The sequence below is a fragment of the Mustela nivalis genome (genome assembly GCF_964662115.1).
Source record: "Mustela nivalis genome assembly, chromosome: 2".
NCBI lineage: Eukaryota > Metazoa > Chordata > Mammalia > Carnivora > Mustelidae > Mustela > Mustela nivalis.
The window spans coordinates 185,395,449-185,415,482 of NC_139021.1; the positions used below are offsets into that span (position 1 = coordinate 185,395,449).

The window sequence follows — 20,034 nt, forward strand, 5'->3', positions numbered from 1 at the left end:
GGTGGGCGTTGAGGGCACAGAAGCTGCAGGGCTAGGAGCTCGCGGGGGCCGGGGGCGCAGACACACGACGGGGGAGGGAGGCTTCCGTGAGGGGAAGACGCCGATTTCTTTCAAAGCCAATGAAGAAAACGAGGCTGGGCCAGGAGAGGAGTGCAGGCAGCAGACTGCGGAAGGAGACCAGGAGGCTGCGGAGCACAGAGCTGAGGGCGATTCGGGTCGGAAAACAGAGTCACAAGAGAAGCTCAAACAACGGAGGGAACGGGGGCGTCGGGGGCGTCGGGGGCGTCGGGGGCGTCGGGGGCGTCGGGGGCGACCAGCTCGTGTCCGGGAACCACTGTTTGCTGCTTGTTCTCAGGAGGGATAATGACGATCTTTTAAAAATCTTCTGTTGTTCATGCACCCTGAAACATGCACACGTGGGGTTTACAGGAGATCTGGGGTTTGTTCCAAAATAGTCAGAATGGGGCGGCGGGACCAGGCATGTGCGGGGCTGGCGGGAGGCAGTGGCTGAGCCGAAGGTGCCCGAGGAGGTGGACACGCTGCCCGTAGTCTGTTCTGGACGTTGTCACACTGAAAACCTGTAAACCGGTGTGCTGTGACACTGTGAGTTGAGTGTGGGACGTCGGTCATTCTCACGGTGTTGGGCCTTCTCCCGTGGCGGCCCGGGGGGACCCCCACACTCTGACCTCTCGACTTCACCAGGAATCACCGCTCCAGGCCCTCTGAGTCGAGCCCCCTGCTCTTCCCCGCACACAACCCTTGTCTTCGGCTTCACCCTGTCCCGACACTCGCCCCACGTCGCACACCAGCATCTTCAGGACGGGACGTGCTCCATGTCCCGGAGCACCACCACCGCGGCCACGGCTCCCGCTGCCCCTCCCCATGTCCCCAGCTGAGCGCTCCTGCGACAGTCACATCCAACGTCGGCTCGCTAACCAGCTCATTTTCCCAAGCCCGCGGCAAACACGTGCTTTCTCATGGCGACAAGAGAAAAAGCTGCCTCGGTGTTCACACATCTGTGCTCCAAGGGCTGACCGAGGAGCCAAGACGCTCGCTAACCAGCTCACGCAGAGGGAGGCGGGTCACCGCAGAGGGCGCCCAGCACTCGGCCGCGTCTCCCCGTGCCCACAGTGACACCATGCGAACGTGGGCCGTCACCGCGCCGCAGGTAAGGCGGATGTGACCAGAGGGGAGGCTGCACAAGGAGGGCCACGTTCTGGGAAGGAAGCAGGTGGTGTTCGCCGGCGAGTGTCCTCGTGCAGGACACCCGGCGCTGGTCCCCTCACGCGCCCTCGGGCTCGCCCGCCCGGCATCTGGCAACTCCGAGAATGTGTCTCACTCCAACAGCCCCAGGGATTTCCGAAATCTGGACTGGAACTGCCCGTTAGCTGGTTTCAGACGATCAGTGGCTCAGTCCTGCGGGACCAGCAGCAGCCGCCGCCCTTCTCAGCCACGGTCTGTGAGATGGAGATGGGTCTAGGCGAGGAAATGCCCCGGATTCCATTTAAAAGGGACAACTCTTAAGTCAGACGCTTGAAGACGAGGTGGAAATTGAAACTGTCTTCTCGAGTCAAAGAGCATTTCCAGGGACAGTTCAGTCCCGGGTCCCCGCCAGCGCAGGAGACCATGCCCCAGGGGCCTGGGTAGGACAGGCACCTACTTTCCCTTGGCCTGTCCTGGCCCCGGAGCCTGGGGTGCTGCAGGGAGAGAGGACACATCTCCAGCCCCTCTTGGTGGGTTCTTCTTCTACTTCCTGGGGAAAACCCGCCCAACGTATCTTGTTTAAGGGGGTCCTGCGGGCTCCGTCAGCGAAGCGTCTGACTTCAGCTCAGGTGATGATCTCAGGGTCCTGGGATCGAGCCCCGCATCAGGCTCCCTGCCCAGTGGGGAGTCTGCTTCTCCCTCTCCCTCTGCCTGCTGCTCCCCCTGCTTGTGCTCACTCTCTGTCTCAAATAAATAAATAAGGTTTTTTTTTTTTTTTTTTTAAATGCTCTTATTTAAGACTCAACTGATGCATTGCCTCCCTGACCACCAAAGTCCACGCAGCCTCGCAGAGAATCCCCAGGCCGTGTTCTCGTGGAAGGGCCACAGACGGGCCTCAGCTCTGGCGTGGCTAGAGCTGTGTGGCCGCCGGTGCCGGTCCTTCCCCTTCCGCGGCAGGACAGGTACTCAGATCAAACGACGCAGAGAGCCCAGGCACAGCCAGATGTCCATGGAGGGCCCGGACCCGGTCACTGTGCCTGGCCCGGTGCGGCAGCAGAGGGTCCCCGTGCGAGAGGAGGGGCTGCAGCTCTGCCACGTTCATCGTGGGTGCTGGGGCGCTTCAGCAGAGACCACGACTGCAAGTTCTGGGGTCCAGCGCTGGAGAGCAGTGATGACACAAGGGATGTGTGACAGGGATGGAGACATTCCCCTCCAGGGATCTGCCCCAGGGGCCCCCAAGCCAAGGAGGAACAGACCTGCATGGCCAGTCTAGGATGCTAGCACTCCCTGCTGGCCAGAGCCTCCAGAGCAGGAGATGACATCCGCCTGACCCTGGGTCCCCGGTGCCCCACGTGGCGGACGGCCGCTGATGTTCACTCCACGTGTGCCCAGAAGAGAGGGGGGTCCGTGGGGGAGAGCTGGGGCAGGTTATGATCTGGGGACATGGCCCCGTGTTTGTTCCTCTGTCCGCTCTGCCTTCCCAGGGCCCTGGCCTTTCATGGAAGGCCCATGTGTCCTAGCAGGGGATGTGGGGCTCACACTGTCCCCGAAAGCTTCCAGTCCATCTGAGAGACGGAGCCATGGGAGGCGCCCAGAAGTAGACGGCCTGGACCACATGGCAGGGCCTGGGCACACGGCACTGCATGCAGCAGGTGCTCAGCATTTGCTGGATTAGCGCGCTAGCTAACCTAGCTTCTCTTTCCACGTGGGAGTGTGCCCTCCGGGCCTATGTTTGGGCACCTGCTGGTGGTCCTGCGAGGCTGGGAAGGCCCCAGCCTCCCCTGCTCACGCCGTGTGTGGGCTCCTGGCAGCACGAAGGGGCCCCTCGTAGAAGAGGACTCCACAGCAGGCCGTCCTCCCACACGAGGGAAGCCACCACGGCTTCATCTCAGAGTTCACATGCCCGCTGCCAGCACGGTCCCGGGGACCCCCGCCAGCTCTCCTGGACCCCGCTGTGCAGTCAGAGAGGACGCCCGGGTGCCAAGATCCTTGCAGGAGCAGAGGTCCAGGAAGGCAAGGCCGGCTGAGAGGCCTGATGAAGGACCAGCGCGGGAGCTCGGGGTGGGGGCCTGGAGCCGACCCGGACTGGCCCCCACCCCGGCCGGATTTCGGGTGCACCTCCACGTGAGGGCTGGCTGTGTGGGCGCTGCCTAGATAACTCTGCCTCCCCCTGAAAAGGCCAGGGGCAGCGGCCCCGCATCTGTGGGCAGTCCGGCGTGCTCCTGGGGCTCACGGTGAATGCCGACATCTGGTCTCCCCTTTCAGAAATACGTACGTTTATAATTCTTTCTGACAGCAAATAAATGGCAGTTCGGGTTAAAACGGCAAACTGAAATCCCGTCACAACCAAGGCTCGCACACGCCATCCCCAAGGCGGCTACAACCAGGTCAGCGGCGTAGGCGGCCCTGCTGACCTGGGGCGCAGACTCACTACCGCTCACAGAGCCACAGGTCTCTTCACAGAACCACTGACCAACGCGACTCAGGAGCTGTGCACGAAGAACGACTCAGAAAGCAAGTGGGTGTCAACGACTGGTTCGCCATGCAAGGCCAAGGGGCCATGCGCCGTGCCCGTGTTAGGAAGTCCCTGGAGGGTCGAGGCTCCCACACTGCTCCCGGAATGCAGACCGTTCTCACTCCATACGGTCAACTATAGACATACTCCGCTAGCAAGTGTATTTTAAAGTCTGCCTATTTTCCTGCCTTATTCTAGAGCATTTCAAAGAAGCAACACTCTTACTTTCTGAGCAGCTAATTTTTCCGGGATCCTAGAAACCGTGTGTGTGGACGTGAACCCAGCTCGCTCGCCCTTGTCTCCACGGCGTGTAGCCCTCTGCTGCCCGCACTCACTGGCCGAGTGTTTCCCTCCGCGCTCCGCAGCTGGCTCTCCGGGATGTGGCTCAACCTGGGGGCAGTCCAAGGGACAGTGCTTCCACAACCCCCAGACTTTAAATAAGGTGGTTTTGTTTTTTGTTTTTTTTCGTCTTTTGGACGAAAAGACACAAGACACAAAAGTGTTGTTTTTTTGGTCTAGATGGATTCTCCCAACCTTAGGTGCCCCAAGGTGGGGTGTGGAACTGTTGGGGGCAGGTCTCAACCCCGTGACCCAGCCTTGTCCAGAGGACCTGCTTGGAGTGTGCCTTGGCCCCCGTGGTTTGCCAGGAGAAGAATACTCGGGCCATATTTGGAGCAAGTAGACCAGGGACAAGGTACTTCCTGCTGATTCTACGCTCTGGTCGCCTCCAGCTCAACTGCGTCCGGCTCCAAAGAGACACTCTATGCAACATGACGGCTTCCTGGGGTAAGGTCGACTTTCACACTTGTATCCAAAGTGTCCCCCAAACTCACCAACTACAGAATCTACAAACTTAGAGACAAACACTATTCCAAGCCAAGAGATTGTTTTGGTCGCCCACAGGACAAGGAATTTATGCCAAGGCCGTGGGGCCCGTCATCCCTAAAGGAGCCAGGGCCCCCTGCCGCGCTCCAGGGCGCCGCTCCGTAGAGCGTCTCCCAGTCTATCCACAGGTGAAGGCAGGCGCCTCCTGGAAGGGCTGGAGGCCACATGCGTCGCGGACAACTTCTTCTCTGATGTGTTTCACAGATCATTTCCTTGTGAATTTTCGACTAAATGCCTCCCTTCTGCTGACTCCCTATAATAGTTCAGTTCAGTTATTTGAAAGAAGTCCTGAGTTCTTAACACAGGCGGCCCGTTCGGGAAGCAGGTCTGAACAAAGACCAGACCGCGCATCAGAAGGCGGCAGCTCCTGCGGCGCCGCGGAAGCACGGGCGACGCCATCGGTTTTCCGCTCCCAGGGAGGACAGAGGATGGTGTATCGGGAGCGCTGTCCGTCAGACAGGCCACCGCCAGCTACCTGAGAGGCACTCGCCGGCTCGTTTAAACGTTTCAGTAACCCGAAAGCCCGTCCTCGTGACGTATTGTCTTCGCAGGGAATTTCGGGGAAAGCGCCCCTCAGCCCTGAGCGACCGATCAGCGATGGACCCCCATCGCGGAAGGGCGCGCGCCGCGGATGGGAGTCGGTGAGGGTTCCAGAGGGACGCAGGAGCAGGAGCCGCGTCCAGAGCGAGCGTGTGGCTTCTTCCCTTGCTTCCCCACGTGGCTGCCAGTGAGCGGCACAGCGTGGGAAGACGCGGCAGCTTCTGGATGAGGAGGTGTTCTGTTATTTATGCAGACAGGGGGGCCCTCAGGGACGGACTTCAGCCCATCCTCTGGAGGCCTGTTCTACTGTATACTACTGCATACTACTGTATACCTACTGTATACGCCAGAACCCGCTAATCAGAAACACACAGAGGCCGTCAGGGGCTTGCAAGAGCCTGAACAGATGGACAACCTTCTGGAAGACAGACAGACACGCAGGGCTGGCGCTGGCGGGGTGACCACCTGGGGCAATCAGCTCTGAGCGAGGGACACGCAGACCCGGCCGGGGGAGCCTACGGGGTGAACACAACAGGTGGTGGATGTGAATGGCCCCGAGATGAAGGAGCGGCCGGTGGAGCGTTCTAGGTCCCCAGTCCAGCTGCGTCCCCACGCAGAGGGGATGTTTCCTCCCGGGATCTGGGGAGAGCAGAGCTGCCTGGACGGCGGAACCCGCAGCTCAGGACGGATGCGTGGGTGGAGAGCAGGGCGGCTCTGCCGGAGTCCTCGGGGTCGGGTCCAAGGCTGCTGCTTAATCCCGGACAGCCCTCGGATGATTAACAGCAAAATTAATGTTCTGACGTTTCTTAAATGCCAACTGATCAGAATTCAAGGCCAGTCCCTTGGGAGAGTGAGAGAAAGCAGGCCGTGTAGATAGACGGCCCAGCCATTCCGGCTCCTGGCCAGCCTCTCCTCCCTCGTGAGCTCCACGTGGTCACCCAGCGGCTGGAGTTCCCAACGCCTGGTGCCTCGGGAAGGCCGTCTTGTTTCCAAGATTCTACGTGAATTTAACCAGAGGGACGGAGACCGGCGTGGCCGATAGCCGTGGTTGGACATAAAGACATGACACTTCGCTCCCTTTCCCAGAACCCTTGGCCCAGCGAGGCCTCGACGTCCAAACTCTGGGCACATGCAAGTGTCCTTTGATGCCCAGGGTGACTTTCTAAGAAGGTGAGACAGGGCAGGGTACTCAGCCCCACACCACAGGGAACCTCGTGCCCAGGCAACTGCAGTGCGCGTCCCTGTCACCCCAGGTAGGAGAGACCCTCTCCCAGCACCGGGACCGCTCCCCTATCTAGGGGACAACAGTGCTCACCCACCCTGGAATTGTTTCTGGAAAGTTCCGTGGTGTCTGTTTGTTATCCGTTAAAATTACAATATACCCAAGTGGTGGTCAGAGGAATGAATTTTTGAGGGGTGCGTGGCAGGGAAAGGCCCAACGGCACCGAAATGAAGGGGCCTGAAGCTGGTCGGGAGAACGCCGCAGGCTGGTGCCTCCTACCCTGTCCGTCCGCCGCAGAGGAGAGTCCCGTCCTGACGGCGGTCAGGTGCCAGGCCCACCGCCCGGGGCGGCTCTCTCCCTCCCTCGCTCCCGCCGTCGCTGCCAGGAGGCCCGGGGGGCTGAGGAGGCCAGGGTGGACTTTCCTCCCTTCCTGTGGGCAGGCGTCACTTCTTCCAAGAAACTATTTTTTGGTGGAAATAATACTGAAGCTGTATTTTTAAGACTTTACACAGCACAGACTTAAAGAATCATCGGGGCCATGGGGTTCCGGGCTGGCGGGTCGGTGGGGCGCGCCGCTCCTGATCTCAGCCTGGTGAGCCGGAGCCCCACGTTGGGCAGAGAGATGACTGGAAAAGAAGACCCTTAAAAATCTTAAAAATAAAAAAAAAAACAAAGAATAATCAAGGGCATAGAAATGATGACCGCAGAATGGTTTTAACCAGAAATCGTCATAAGTCAATGATGTGAGGTCGTTTTCCTCACATACACGGGGCACGGTTTTCCTTTACAACCATCACATTTTCCACTCGTGATGCTGTTTAGACAAACACCAGTTTTTACAAGTTGCTGCTGGAATCCTGGCCAACGCCGACCCCAGCACCCTCCACACCGCACGGCCGCCGACCCAGCACCCGCCTGCGGCCCGTCATGGTGGCCGTCCTTGCGCTGCGCCTGCCGGGGACGGCGCAGGTGCCTGTGGATCCCCTGACTTTCACTGGGAGGCCCTGTTCTACTGAGCGGAGCGGGGGCTGGGCTCCGGCAGCTCCTGCCTCCTGAATGGGCTCGGGGTCCTAAGGCACTTTTTTTTTTTTTTAAGATTTATTTATTTAATTGGGAGAGCGTGCATGTGTGTGAGCCAGGGGAGGGGCAGAGGCAGAAGGAGAGTCTCAGGCAAACTCCCCACTGAGCGTGGAGCCCAACCAGGACTCAATCTCATCAGGACCTTGAGATCATGACCTGAGTTCACGACCCTGAGATCGTGACCCTGAGATCATGACCCGAGATCATGACCTGAGTTCACGACCCTGAGATCATGACCCGAGATCATGACCCGAGTTCACGACCCTGAGATTGTGACCCTGAGATCATGACCTGAGTTCATGACCTGAGTTCACGACCCTGAGATTGTGACCCTGAGATCATGACCTGAACCGAAACCAAGTTGGGCGCTTAACTGACCGCGCCCCCCAGATGCCCACATACCCAGAGTGCTGACGCCCTTGACACGGGCACATGGCCCCTGCTACAGGCCGAGGCCACCTGTGAGAGGACCTACACGTGGGCGGCAGGCCGTGGCTGCATGTGTCCGATGGGGTATGGGGAGGCCCGGGCTCTGGCCAGACAGCGGGCACCCCGGAACTCAGAAGTGGCCCAAGACTCTCTTTTCACAGGTGCCTTTTAGATCCCCCCGCTTCCCTGCCGGAGACGGCGGCCGCGCAGCCCTGCGTGCCTTCTGCCGCCTTCCCGGGAGCGTAGACACACAGACACTGAGTTTCACCCCTTTGTGTGGGACTCAGGAGGAAAGGAGCCACAGACCGGGGCCTGCGGGAGGGGCTGGCGGCGGGTCTCCGGGCCACGGGTGCTGCCGCCACAGCCAGAGGGTGGCACACGCGAGAGAGGAGCGTGCACGGAGCGTGCCCGCCGTCACCAGCACCCTTCCCCCTTCACCTGCCACCTCGGGCAGCCACTGGGAGCTCCTGCAACCTCGTGCAGACCGGAAATCTGAGGTCGCAGTGAATGACTTTGTCCAACATCACCATGTGCGCAGAAGGCCCCCGAGTCCGACCCAAGATCTGCCGGACACGCCCTCACCCAACACACGGCACCCGAGGCTCCCAGCGGACTCCGTGTGTGTCTCCAGGGCTCAGAGGCCAGGCCGGACAGGGCACACGGGCCCTGGGGAGGGCTGGTGCAGGCCGGACGCGGTCCAGTGTCCTTGGTGCCTAGAGCCACCACGACACCTGCCCACCAAGGCATGGGGCACCCAGAGCCATCAGCAACACAGAACCTGAGACCCTCCCACCTCTGCTTACTGGTTAAATCTGCTCTTTGCTCAGTCATGAAAGTCAAAACGAACCTTTTTTTACTTTCCATGCTGCCTGCGGCAGAAAGACGTGAGAGCCAAAGGCCTTGTCACCTACCGGTTCCTCTTGGTCCTCAGGTTCCGGTCTCCCCTGCCGTCCTCAGACTGAGACCCGTCGCTGTGGTCGGCTGGAAGAAAATCAGGTGAATGAGTTGGGAGTGTCTGCGCCCATCACTCTGGCAAACCACCAAGACGCACTCCCTTTCAAACAGAGTCATCTGGGAACGAGGGACACAGACCAAGCCCTGGAACCAGCTTCTCTCGGCGCTCCTTGTATGTTCTGGCAGAAGAGCAAGCTGCTGCCCTTCTGAGCAGAGAAGGCCTTTAGAAGCCGCCCGATCCTCCAGCAAAGCCAGGGGACAGAGAATGGGCAGTGGGCATCTCCCAGCCCCTCCATGGGCAGGCCCTGGTGGAGACCTTCTATGTCACGTGTGCCTTCATGTGCTCGCAAGCAGACCAAGACCCCTGTCCCTTCCTCTGTCCGCCGCCTTCCCCTCCCCTGCACATGGCACCGACTTCACTCCGGACCACGTGTCTACTTCCAGAACCCAAACTGATTTTGACGACAGGTCTCCTATTTACATCCTAAGGAGACTGGTCTGGTAAATATTTGATGAGATTTGAAATGGAAAATAAAAAGGGGCTTCAGCATTTCATATTTGTCTCCAAAAGGGAGGGAAAATACAAGGCTCAACCTGGTTCTAGAACGTTATTACTTCAGTCCTGACCCACGGATGGTCCACACGCTCCCCGGCATCACACTGCTTTCGAGCCCGCTTCTTGCTCTGCATCCATCACGCCCGGGGACCACTGTCCCATGTGCCCGTCCCTGGCATGCAGAGGTGAGGGGGGCTGGGCTCTGCAGGGCATTCCCAGGTCCCCACGTCCCCCGGACCACCAGCTCCCTCGGCCCCGCCTTCCTAAGAGGCCCCACCAGGACAACACTGCCCACCCCCTCAGAGAGCGCCGTGTTTGGAAGCCGGCGAAGCCTTCAACCCCGTCCACTCTTAGTTTGCTTCCAGTGTTGAGCGTGGGGCTGGCCGCGGAAGGAGGGAGTCAGGCTCTGGAAGCCTGCGTTGGTCCCAGCCCTCATCCCGGTTCTGGGGCCCCCCACCCGTGAGCAGCCACGCCACGCCGTGTGCACTCCAGCGTGCTAGGATGCAGGGGGACACGGACGGGACGGAGAACTGGCCCCAGGAGTGTCCCACCCCGGAAGATGCTGGCCCAGGAAGGGCCTCACGGACAGGGACCCTGCGCACATGAACTTGGAGCGGAGTGAGGCTCCCTGTGGGACAGGGGAGCGTGCTTGGGGGAGGGGCGGGCTTTCGGGACGCCAGCTCCGGGAAGGCTGGTGTCCACCCCTTAGTGGCACCTTCAGGACGCCTCACGCAGCAACACCTGGGCCGTCCTGTGAGCTGGAGAGAGGATGCTCAGCAGGTACCAGGATCAGCGGGGACAGGTCCCGCCCCTCCAGGGGACAGAAGCCCCTCCTCACGGAGAGCCACAGGAAAGAACCCCTGTGAGAAATGAGCTCACTTGCGGCCAAGTTCACCTTCTTGCCTCTCCACACGCTCCTCCCACGGGGCCCCTCTGGCCTCTGACCCCGAAGCCCAGGAGGCTCACTCCCCTGCCTGCTCCGCCCGGCTCCCCCTCCTGGCCTCTCGGCCTCCCCCCCGGCCCGCACGTTGAGCCTGGGGCCACCCTCACGCCCACCGGTCCCTGCCCAGCCTCCAGGCCCACTGCAGCCCTGCACTTACGACCCCAGGCCTGGATGCCGGTCCCTCTGGCCCGGCACGCGCTGGCCTCCCACACGGGCTCTGCCTCAGACAGGACGTCCCCACCCAGCGCCTGCAGACCACGCTCTCCCCGCTTGCTGAAACCTGTGACCCTCGCAGCAGACGAGTCACTAGTGTGAGAGTTGCCTGTCCCGTGACCTCCGAGAGTGATGTTTCCGAGACCGTGGGAAGAAGACGCACCTTGGCTCCTCCCAAGGCACAGAAAAAAGACCCCCAAGACTCTGGCTGCCCTCGGCAAAAAGAGGGGCAAGGCAGGGGTGCTGTCCTAGCTGGGCGAGCGCCCCCAGGAACCTCTCCTCCCATGGCTGGGTCAGAAGCTGCCCCAGGTGGGGGAGTTGGGGCAGTGGACCCGGGGGCACGGTCGTGGGCGCTGGGACGAGAAGCCAAGCAGCAGGGCTGCCTTGCCTTTCCGGTGCTCTCCTGGAGCAGCAGCCGTGCTTCCGGCTCTCGGGTCCCAGCCAGGACCGAAGTGCAACAATTCGACGGGACTCTGGCACTCACAGCCTGGAGGCAGCGCTGGGCCCCCACGACCTGGGCACCCCGACTTCTGACCGACCGGCTGGAAACTGTGCTAGAACAGTCCACAGAACACAGAACACAGCTCACGCTGCGTTTACTGGCTCGGAACTGTGACTGGGCAGCAGGTGTCCTGCTACGTGGACCTCCCCCTCCCCCGCTCGCTCCCTGCTTCCTCCCCCTGCTTCCTGCTCCTTCCCCCTCCTCCCTGCTCCCCCTGCACAGGCAGGCCCCCAGCAGGTGGCAGAGACAGGAGGGGCGTCAGCCTGCACTGCTGGACGTGAGGGAATCACACTGGGTAGATCCAGGCCCCTCACTGTGGCTCTGCGGACCCCGCTAGCAGGGCGCCTCCTGACACCCAAATCAGCCTCTGCGTTCTCTGCTCGTGGCAGGTCATAGTCAACCTGTGAAAAAGTGCAGAATGAGAGTTAGGCCTGAGCAGAGCCGGGCAGAGTTCTACACGGCCCAGAGGGGGCAGAATCCTTGGGAGAGGTCTCTAGGCCGGGGGCCAGCTGGACCCCAGGGTCAGTCACCCTGAGGGACGAGCTGCCTGGTCACCTAGAAACGCTGCACTGACGGCGCTCCCCTGCCCCCAAGGCTCACTGAGAGCTTGCCCAGGCTCCTCCCCCTCCCCGAGCCCCACAAGACACGGGGCTCCCGGGTGGGTCCCCCTCCCTACTGCCTGGGGTACAGCGTGAGCGGCCCTGCATCAGCAAGTCCCCTGGCCACTGGTCTGAGGACTCCCACTGCTCTGTCCACCCGCGGCCTCTCCTCCTGCCCCACGACACGGCTGTTCTTTCCTGTCACTGCCCGTGGGCCTTCTGCTCGTGGCTGGGGCCGGGGTCCCGCCCAGGGCTGGTCAGTCCAGCCTCCGAGTGCACAGTGACTGGTCTGGACGGGGACTGCTGTCCTCTCTCCCCGTGCGCCCTCACGCCTGGATCGCAGCGGAGCAGACAGCCCGAAGCACTAGGCTCTGGAGAAACCACTTGGAAAACGCTCCCCCGGCCTCTCCTGTCCCACAGCTGCATGTGGCCCAAAGGCACAGAAGGGACACAGCCCTGGGATCGGTGCTCACTCAGTGGTGCTCACTCAGTGGTGCTCACTCAGCGGTGCTCACTCAGTGGCACATCTGAAACCCGGAGGGGCCCGCCATCTGGCCACTGGGCTGCCGCAGAGGAGAGCGAGTGTCACAGGGCATCATGGAGACCCCGCGGGGCCCAGGCACCTGGCCTGCCCCTTCCAACCCGGCTGCCTGGCAGCTTCTGCTGGAGCACATCAGCTCCCCGCAGGCGCCTTCCAGGGCGGATGGCCTGTGTGTCTCCATTCGTCTGCTGGCTTCAGGGTCCTGCACCAGTCACTGTGCAAAGAGGCGGCACAGGCCAGGGGCCCATGGGTGTTGTGGAGCGTGGAATGCGGGTCCCGTGGGAAGGTCAGGTCCCTCCCAAAGAGCTGGGATGGGGGAACTCTTCATGGGGGGGGTCTCCTCAACCCAATTTCTGGGGCAGGTGATCCCAACCGTGGGCTATGGACAGTCAGCAGGGACATTGTCAGCTGAGCCTGGACACCTGGTCCCACTGTGGCTCTGAGACTCATGTGCTCTCCCTGGGCAAATACAGCTTGGGAGAGCCAGCCTCTCTCGAGCCACAGCTGTGTTTACTCACAGGGACGGTTTCATGTCCTACTTGCAAAATGAACATTATTACCAATGCACACTCGTCTTGAATATAAATGACTAAAATGTTTACAGAGGAACTGAGGCCAAGTGACATCTGTGCCACCTCTGCGGTAGGTTGGGGACAAAGTGGCTGAGAGGACAAGGCTGCCCGCCCCTGGTCATGGGTATGTCAGGCACAGGGAGCAAAACACTTTCCAGAAGCGCGTTCTTATCACAGGCTCATGGCTCAGGAGAAGCCCGGTAAGGCTGTCCCTCCTCGGATGCGGGGTCTGACCCGCCCCCACACACTGGAGAGAAATGGGACCTGGGGCAAGTTAGTTAATCCATCTCCTTTAATTCCCTCTTCTATAAATGGGTAGAAAGCCGGTGGGTTGCAGAATGATGGCCCCAGAATGGCCGTGGCCGGTCACTGCACCTGTGAACACATCAGGTTCTACAGCAAAGGAGGATCCAGACGGCAAGCAGCGACCTGGGGACGGAGAGCGTCCCGCGCCGCCCGGGTGAGCCCGGTGTAATCATAAGGACCCTCCTTCCCAGGGGAGGAGGAAGGCAGGAGAGTTGCCAGAAAGATCTGAGGTCACTGTCCTGCTGTCCCTGAAGGCGGACAAGGAGCCTGGAGCAGCAGAAACCAGGCGGCCAGGAAACACGGCTTCGCCATCTCCACCGGGACTCGCACGGCTTACAAACGGGCGTGGGGCAAAGCCACGGAGCCCGTGATCACGCAGTTCCCACGGGCCCTGCCTCGTGAGGCCGAGCTGAAGGAAGTGACCAGGCTGCGCGCGCACCTTCCCGGCAGAGCTCCCTCCCCTCCCCCGTCTGCTGCACCGAACGCCGTCGGCCCGGCTTCCCGGTGCCCTTCCGCTCAGCGGGCATTTACTCCGAACCCACAGCAGAGCTTCTAGACCCGGAAAAAAATCTCGATGCACGCAAGATAATTAGGAAATAATTCAGGTCTTTGTCTGAGTCCCTCAGCAATGCTAACAGAATCAAGAGGGGACTTTTCCTTTCTCTGTTGAGTGATGAGTGGCTTAGCACGTCTGGCAGTTCTGAACCCTGTTCCACGAGGCTGTCACAGCATCAGCGCCCCCAACACCGTGCCATGTGTCCCCTGCATGCAGACACACGTCGAGAGGCCGGAGCCCCGGCCTGCGGCCGCTCTTGGGTAAAATTCAATTACTTCATTTGCCTCTTGAAAAATAACCGGTATCAACCGGAATGCTTAATTGTCCTATTTCAGACTAGAAACAGGTATTAATATATTCAGATCCGTAATGTCTTGGAGTTGAGCAAAATGTGAAAAACAAAATTCTCCACCAAGAACAATTCCCCTAGAGCCGGTTCTCAAAATAATCAAGGTCAAATCATTTGATGAGTCACGATGGATGAACAGACAGGGAGAAGTGTCACTTGCCGAAGGCTGGAGGTCATCAACTCTGCCCACTAATCGCTAATTAATCCTCTAGAAATACCTCCTGCCCTAATTGTCTGGCAGCAAACGAAACAGTTTGGGTGGGTGGATCTTAGAAAATTAGAAATTATTCCTGGAAATGTCAATTCTACCCCGCAACAAGAAGTCGGGGGTTGCAGTCATTTGCATATCTTTAAGGTTCTGGTTAAAAACCCACAACACTCCTTTAAGAAAGTCTTGTCCTCTTTTTACAAGAAGCAGCAAGGTTAAAACTTGTTTTGTAACTACACGTAACGATATCAGTCTATCTATCTCGGTAGAGTAGTTAGGGGCGTTGTGATAAGTTAATGGAAGACGAGTGTGTGCTGTAGCAAATCCCAATTAATCTGATATTTCGGTTGTGGTTGTGTTGTTGGACTTCAGCTTCAATTCTACTTTTCCTGAGTACAGTGTGTGAGATGGAGCGCTGATCTGTGAACCGGGTAATTTAGATCCTGCTGTTAAATTAATTAAACAAGAGGCCATTAGGCTGCCAGGGCTCTGAGACCTGGGAGGTCCACTTAAGCAAACTGAAACCAAGGCCCGTGAATGTCTCAGGGCTGCAGCATCACTCACGATGCCGAGGATGGCCAGTCGCAGACCGCCAAGGGGGCCCGGAGCTATGGCCAATCCCACCTTCTCTGCCCGCCTCTCCCCGGTTCCCGTCAGCACCAGGTGCGTGTCCGATGTGGCCCTGCTCCACGGGAACCCAGTTTCTGCACAAACAAACTCTCGCAGCGTTTCATACACCTCGGTTTATCCTCCACCTGCCCCCCACCCCAGTCCTCCCCCGGCCTGATACGGCAGCAGGCTCAGTGCCGAGTTCTGCCAACGCCCCTCTGTTTCTCCTAGACCCGGTGTCACTGGGTCCAAAGGACAGAAGCCACAGGGCAGCCGTGCACCGCCTTAATGAGTTCCTTTCTCGTACCTGCCAGTGCTTTGGGGGAAAAAGAGGGAAGGAGGGAAGGGGGTAGGCGGGCGGGCGGGCGGGAGGAGGGAGGGGAGAGTGGCACCCAGTCATCTCCAGCGCGAGCTAAGGAAACTCTGCATTATTTGTCTGTGACCAACCAAACCCACTTGCAGCTGCGGCGGCTGCCCTTCGGCCGGTCTCGTGGGACTGGAGGGTCTCGTGAGGCCAAGGGGGGCTGTGCTCGGCTGCCCTGTGAGTTGGGCCTTGGGAGATTGTTTTCTATGAGGATTTGTTTTCAAACCTTTCAATGACACATCGCTTTTAAAAATGGACGCAGCCGTCGACCATTCTCTTACACCGCACACAAAGACAAACTCAAAATGGATAAAAGATCTCAACGTGAGACAAGAATCCATCAGAATCCTAGAGGAGAACATAGGCAGTAACCTCTTCAACATCAGCCACAGCAACTTCTTTCAAGATATGTCTCCAAAGGCAAAGGAAACAAAAGTGAAAATGAACTTTTGGGACTTCATCAACATCAAAAGCTTCTGCACAGCAAAGGAAACAGTCTACAAAACAAAGAGGCAACCCACGGAATGGGAGAAGATATTTGCAAATGACAGTACAGACAAAAGGCTGATATCCAGGATCTATAAAGAACTCCTCAAACTCAACACACGCAAAACAGACAAACATATCAAAAAATGGGCAGAAGATATGAACAGACACTTCTCCAATGAAGACATACAAATGGCTATCAGACACATGAAAAAATGTTCATCATCACTAGCTCTCAGGGAGATTCAAATTAAAACCATAGTGAGATATCACCTTACACCAGTTAGAATGACCAAAATTAGCAAGACAGGAAACAACATGTGTTGGAGAGGATGTGGAGAAAGGGGAACCCTCTTCCACAGTTGATGGGAATGCAAGTTGGTGCAGCCACTTTGGAGAACAGTGTGGAGATTCCTCAAGAAATTAAAAATAGAACTTCCCTATGACCCTGCAATTGCACTACTGGGTATTTACCCCAAAGATACAGATGTAGTGAAAAGAAGGGCCATCTGTGCCCCAATGTTTATAGCATCAATGGCCACGGTCGCCAAACTGTGGAAAGAACCAAGATGCCCTTCAGCGGACAAATGGGTAAGGAAGATGTGGTCCATATACACTATGGAGTATTATGCTTCCATCAGAAAGGATGAATCCCCAACTTTTGTAGCAACATGGACGGGACTGGAAGAGATTATGCTGAGTGAAATAAGTCAAGGAGAGAGAGTCAAGTATCATATGGTTTCACTTATTTGTGGAGCATAAGGAATAGCATGGAGGACATGGGGAGATGGAAAGGAGAAGGGAGTTGGGGGAACTAGGAGGTGGAGCTGAACCATGAGGGACTGTGGACTCTGAAACACAACTGAGGGTTTTGAAGGGGCGGGGGTGGGAGGTTGGGGAACCAGGTGGTGGGTATTAAGGAGCGCATGTATTGCATGGAGCACTGGGTGTGGTGCGTAAACAATGAATTCTGTTACGCTGAAAAGAAATTTTAAAAAAACAACAACAACAACAAAAATAAATAAATAAAAATGGACGCCACCCAATCAGAGGAGGAGACAAAACCACAATCCAACGCTTCCTGTCCCTGCGTGCAGCTGCGTTTCCACAGATGCAATTACATACGCACCTAAGACACCTCGTGTCCCAGCGGGGGCTGCCCCGGACTCACTGGAGAATGTTCTTGTCAACTTAGGTGAAACAAGCCGATGAAACCTGCCTCCCCCAATCCCAACACACCATGCGCGCATTGAAGAGCACCATTTTCCAGGCTCCTGGCGTGGTTAAAAATGTTTAAAAAACTTTCCAAACACTGTTTTCTAAAGTTCCAGTTAAATGCCTCCGCCTTGACTGAGACCATGGGTAGATACTGTCACGCATCGGCTCTCTATCATGAGAATGAAAATCATCATTGCAAACTCAATAAAATATCCCGTAAAAATAAAACAAACCCTCTTTCAAGGGGGCAAGATCCCGTTTCCTGGCCTCTCAGGCCCGGGTGCGCCTCTCGGGTGGGAGGCCGCTCCTGACTCTGAGTTTCCAGGCGAAGCCAACGCTTGTTCAACCCGCGTGCCTGGCGAGCGGGCGTTCCCAACGCCGCGGCTGATAAAACACATCACATCTGATCGGAAAGGACTCTGGCCGGAAAGGCTAACCGTTCTTCTCCGACTGCGGGGAAGCGGGATTTCCACGGTTGTTCGCAGACGCGGCGACCTCTCCGCCAGGCGCCCGACCCCTCGGGCGGGAACGCACCCTCCCCGCCAACACCTGCCTTCCCGGGAAGCCAAGCGCCCTGGGAATAAACAAGGGACGGGTCCGTTCGCAGCTGGGACGGGGGCTGTGAGGGAGAAGGACACGCGCTCCTGTCTGCACATCGGTCTCCCAAGCGGAGTTCACGAACCGTTTGGAATACAAAGTAAACGCTGGCCAATGACCGGGCCGGGGGCCTTCAGGAAGCCGAGGACCCAGAAAGCCTCCTCTGAGGCTTCACCAAACGCGGACAGAAAGCCCCAACCACCCTGGAAGAACATGTCTCCGGCAGAAAGTGCCACAAAACCTCAGTGACTACATTCTCAAAGAGCGAACACAGCGCTTTAGAAATCAGCTTCGGCCCAGCCAGGCGACCCCCCCCACGCCGCGTCCCTGCCTGAGGGTGAGGGATCTGCGCGGGGGACGGTCGCCCGCGGCCCCGCTGCTCATTACGTGTGGGCGCCTCCAGCTTGCGCTTGTGGGGCGGGTCCTCGATGATCCTGTTCAGGTCCCCGCGGTTCTTCAGGTCCAGGGGCTTCTCCCACACGGACAGCTGCATCGTCGGGTTGAAGAAGAAGACCCGGTCGTCGCCCGTCCAGACCACACACCTGTTTGAGTGGAAAACGCGCCTCAGTTCCCTACGAAGACATGGGGTTCAGAAATCAGCGGCGTGCCACCTGACCCAGAAACCCCTGGGGCCCGAAATCCTCACCTTGGCAAAGGTACTTCTGTCCCATCTAAGTCATAATGGCCGTGTCTGGTTTTCTGGGCAGCTTCACAGAGCTTCTCCTATTTTCCCATTCAGCTAACGGGTAAATATTCCTCTGACTGTCCTTCTATGGGGTAGGGACAGCAGAGCTGAGCAAAGCGGGCAGCTCAACGCGGCCCTGGGGGTCCAAGCTCGTCCTGGCACGCCAGCTGCCTCTGTGTGACCCTGTGCTCTGGGGACCTCTGGCCACCCACAGAGGACCACGTGATTTGGAGGGGCTTCCCGGTACACATTGCTGATTCCCAGGACTTAGAGACATCGGCACATCCTACTCTCCTACATCCGAGACATTAGACGGGCCACTGTGTTTAGCAGCTCTGCCCACATTCTCCAGTTTGTTTCTAGAAGAACAAAGAATTAAGCTTTGTGTTTTCACATTAGGAATCTGAAATTTCCAAACGGAGTAAGAGGCCATTTGAAGACCCCATCTCTGAGGAGGGCATCAAAGAGGGGGGAAGATCAAGAAGTGAAGAAAAACAAAACAAAGAAAGGCTGGGGTCCCTAATGCGTGTGACTGGGTCTGGAAGGCTCCGTGCACAGGAACCCGGGTCCAGCAGTGGCCAAAAGAACGCGGCCGCGCAAGGCCCCCGGCCCGGCCTCTGGCTCTGCCCCAAGGGTGGGCCGGGGTGGGGCAGCAAGGCCCGCTTCTGGTCTGGGCTCCTGGACGTTTCTCCTTGGGCCAGTCCCCCCCTCCCTGGGCCCCAGCTTCCCACAGCGGCCTCCCAGAGCCCTGCAGGCCAGGGTTCCCGGATTCCAGAAGCGGTGGGACTGTGCAGGAAAGCCCACATGTACTGAGCACCTGTGGCTATTGGTTTTCCTCTAACAGGGGACCTCTGACCGATAAGGAGCTGCCTCTAGGCCCTGCCTTCATCCCCGGTGACCCACTGCTCCCGTGCCCAGCCGGCCGTGCGCAGCTGCACACCGTCAGGACAGAGCGAGCCAGCACCAGACACTCAGCTCTGCACAGAGCACACCCTCTAACCGGCCTCTGCCTCCTTGCCCAGCCGGACACTTCCCATGGGCCGTGCAGAGGGCTTGGGGGCTGAACCCTGCGTTCTGGGATTCTGAACAGACCAGGATCCTTCCCAGAGGGGTGCGGAGATGGTCTGACGGATCTGCAAGCCGGCTGGGCCAGGGCCGTGGGTGTGGTCGGCAGAATGAGGCTCCCTAAAATGTCCACGTCTTAATCCCTGGGACTGGGAATGTGTGAGCCCCCACAGCAAGGGCAGCTTTGCAGCTGTGGGAAGCAGTGTCCTGAGACCAGAAATGATCCTGGGTTGTCTGCGTGGAACAGGGAGGCAGGAGGCCCCGGGTCAGAGGAGAGGTCGCGGAAGCAGAGGTCAGACACACACGAGGCGGGGGCGGGGGAGGGAGGCCCGCACGTGTGGGTCTCCGGGACGGAGGACGGGCGACCGGTCTCCCCCGGACCTCCGGGAGCAGGCGGCCCCGCCCACACCTGGATTTGCGTCCTGTGAGACGCAGTGGGATTTCTGACCTCCAGAATTATGAGATGCTGAGCTTGTGGAGTTGTGGAGTTGCACCTTCTGGGTTTGTGGCAGACTGTGGCCCCTCTCTGTCCTGGGCACCAGCACGAGAACCCGCCTCCAGCCAGAAGTCCCCCAAACCCCAAGCAGCGGGCCCACACGCACTGCCCACCATTGGCCTAGACACGAAAATGGAAGACGGTGACCCGCCCTCTGGCTGACATCTCCTTCAGCTCTGGGCCTGTCCTTGACCTTCAGGTGACCTTGGGAGCTTCCCCCGCATCCAGGTGGCCTCAGTTCCATCCTGTGTATAGGACGGGCTGGAATGGAAATGTGCATTATCCCACCCCACCCACCCCACCCACCCCACCCCCGTTACGGGGACTTGGAGGCAAGTCGC

At 58.7% G+C, this 20,034-nt stretch overlaps 1 protein-coding gene across 1 annotated transcript in view; it reads right to left on the reverse strand.

Moving 5' to 3' along the window:
* The window catches only part of TCERG1L (transcription elongation regulator 1 like), a 175,160-nt gene that overhangs the window by 27,344 nt on the left and 127,782 nt on the right, over positions 1-20,034 (reverse strand). Inside the window, exons 7-8 of the mRNA XM_082717821.1 lie at positions 17,835-17,989; positions 8,786-8,855 (exon numbers count right to left, since the gene is read on the reverse strand). Coding sequence (XP_082573947.1) covers positions 8,786-8,855; positions 17,835-17,989 — 225 coding nt within the window. The remainder of the gene's footprint in view (positions 1-8,785; positions 8,856-17,834; positions 17,990-20,034) is intronic.